General features: G+C 41.2%; 1 protein-coding gene across 1 annotated transcript; it reads right to left on the bottom strand.

The window, feature by feature from the left end:
* Window positions 1-1458: 1458 nt before the first annotated feature.
* On the bottom strand, window positions 1459-2012 carry LOC122228092 (non-histone chromosomal protein HMG-17-like). The gene has a single exon (XM_042952959.1). It carries the CDS (start codon window positions 2010-2012, stop codon window positions 1740-1742), a length of 273 nt encoding a protein of 90 aa, XP_042808893.1. The 3' UTR covers window positions 1459-1739.
* Window positions 2013-2296: the final 284 nt, after the last annotated feature.

Here is a 2296-nt window from a genome sequence, read left to right as displayed (position 1 = left end):
AGAACAACAACACCATACCAATTTATGAGTCCATTTGTATTGCATAATTGTGAGTGGGATACACTGTTAGAATACCATCCACACTTCTTTGACGCTCAAGGTCTAGCACTGTTCCCTGGTATTGAACTCCAAGTATCTGTGACTCTCCATGTAAGGTTTTCTCTAGGCCCACATAGAAGGGGCAAGGTGGTAGTGCCTGGCAGATAATCTTCTTGAGAGCAGTCAGCTGCTACTGATAGATGGAAATTGAGAGGCTAGAACTCCCAGCTTTCTAATCCCATAGATGAAAAATTTAAGATACATTGCATGTAGTCCTTCAGAATTCCCCAGCAGAGCTAAGCTCTAGCTTTCAACCGTGGTAACCAGACTGTGTCCTGTCTCACTTAATGGGTTTTCTTTCCAGTGAATCCTGGCAAAGAGATTCCAAAGAGATCCCTGTGAACTTTGTCACAGTGTTTTCTGCAGGACCACAACCTCTGACATAATGTTAGTCTGTATCCAAATTTCTCTCAACGACAGATATTAATTTTGGGGGCACTTGGGTGGCTTCGTCTGTTACATGTCTGGCTTTTGGTTTCAGCTCAGGTCATGATTTCATGATTCGTGAATTCGAGTCCCGCATCAGGCTCCATGCTGACAGCACAGAGCCTGCTTGAGATTCTCTCTCCCTCTCTCTCTGCCCCTCTCCCACTCATGGGCATGAGCTCTCTCTCTCTCTCTCTCTCTCTCAAAATCAATAAATAAGCTTTAAAAAATGGATGTTATTTTTTTAATTCCTGATAAACTGGTAAGGATAATATTATTTATAGTAAGTGTTTTTATTGGCATGTTAAAATTATTAAAGAAGTTTATATGTTTTCTTGCTTTTGTTCATTTCAAATATCTCTTTTTTGGGTTGCATTAGTCCTTTTCTTCCTTTTTTTTTTCCCAAGCCAAACTGTATCCAGCTTTATTAAAGATACTTTTCATAAACAATCATGGTATTTCAGGCAGGACATGGGCAGACAATCGTTAACAGTATAGAAGAACTTTCAAACTCCCTTCTTCAATGGACTACCAAAATCAGAAAGCCACTATAGAACCCAATGAAGTCTTCATTTGATGCTCTGAACAGGGAAAGTTTAGAGTGAGGGTTGACATTTTACATTTAGCATGTTGTTTAACAACTTTTCACAAGCCGACCCTGAATTTCAGGAAATGAAATGAAAATGGCAGAATTATCAATCTGAAGCTCCACAAGCTAAAAAAGGAACTCTTTTGAGGGATGCCATCTCCATGGTGACACTGTAAAGTCCAGATTGCCTGACAAACTGGGAACCATTTCTTGGGGTCAGGTTCCAACAGGTCTCTGGGTTTAAGGGAGTCAAGTCTATGTTGAAGGCAGAGGGAGAAAAGGACATAAGAAATGAATTTTCGATTTTCCACCCCACAAGGCGTTTGTTGCCAAGGTGGCTAATGTGCGTTAACATCAAGGAATCGCTCCTCCTGGGAACCAAGAGGAAGTTTCTCAGAACTAGAAGGAAATGGTGTTTTTCCCCTTGAATCAGTCTAGCTTCAGAGATATTCTATTAGTGACATATGCCCTTCCCCCAAAACAACAATGAAGTGTTCTGTGTGCTAACAATATAGCTTTAAAAAAAAGTAAAACAAAATTCTGCATTTTTATAAAACTTGATAAAAAACAGTATTTCAAACTGTACAGTCACCAGAAGTACACAGTTATCAAAAATGCACACACTTCACTTGGCGTCTCCGGCACCTTCAGCTTTCTGTGCCTGGTCTGTTTTGGCATCTCCATTTTCTGCTGGGTTATTCCCATCCTTGCCAGCATCAGCTTTCCCCTTTTTCCCTTTGGGTACCTTCTCTCCCTTCTTTGCAGGGGCCTTTTTAGGTTTGGGCTCTGGCTTCGGAGGAGCAGGTTTAGCAGATAACCTTGCAGATCTTCTCTGGGGCTCATCCTTCCCCTTGGCTGTATCTCCTTTAGCATCCCCTTCAGCCTTTCTCTTGGGCATGGTGGTAACGGTGGAGGAGGGACATAGGTGCTGGACACTGGGACTCAGGGTCGCGTGGGCTTTGGCCGGTCCTAGGGTCGTTCTCGCCTTCTATTCTTCACACTGCTCCTGCATTAGTCCTTTTCTTAGTAAAGAAGTAATTTGTTCTTATTGTCTTGAAAGATCATAATCTACTAAGGAACTAAATTACTTTATTATAATATATGTTTCAAAGTGTTTCTAGTACGTGTTTGTGATATATACATGTATGTATCATGAATTTGTCATTCCAGGATATGTAGTCA

The sequence above is a fragment of the Panthera leo genome, chromosome C1 (genome assembly GCF_018350215.1).
Source record: "Panthera leo isolate Ple1 chromosome C1, P.leo_Ple1_pat1.1, whole genome shotgun sequence".
Taxonomy (NCBI): Eukaryota; Metazoa; Chordata; class Mammalia; order Carnivora; family Felidae; genus Panthera; species Panthera leo.
Note: the sequence above shows the minus strand (reverse complement) of the source record. Positions and strands in the feature narration are given on the sequence as shown.

What these genes read in the sequence shown, in the direction of transcription:
- LOC122228092 (XM_042952959.1), bottom strand. Translation starts at nt 2,012, where the DNA reads ATGCCCAAGAGAAAGGCTGAAGGGGATGCTAAAGGAGATACAGCCAAG.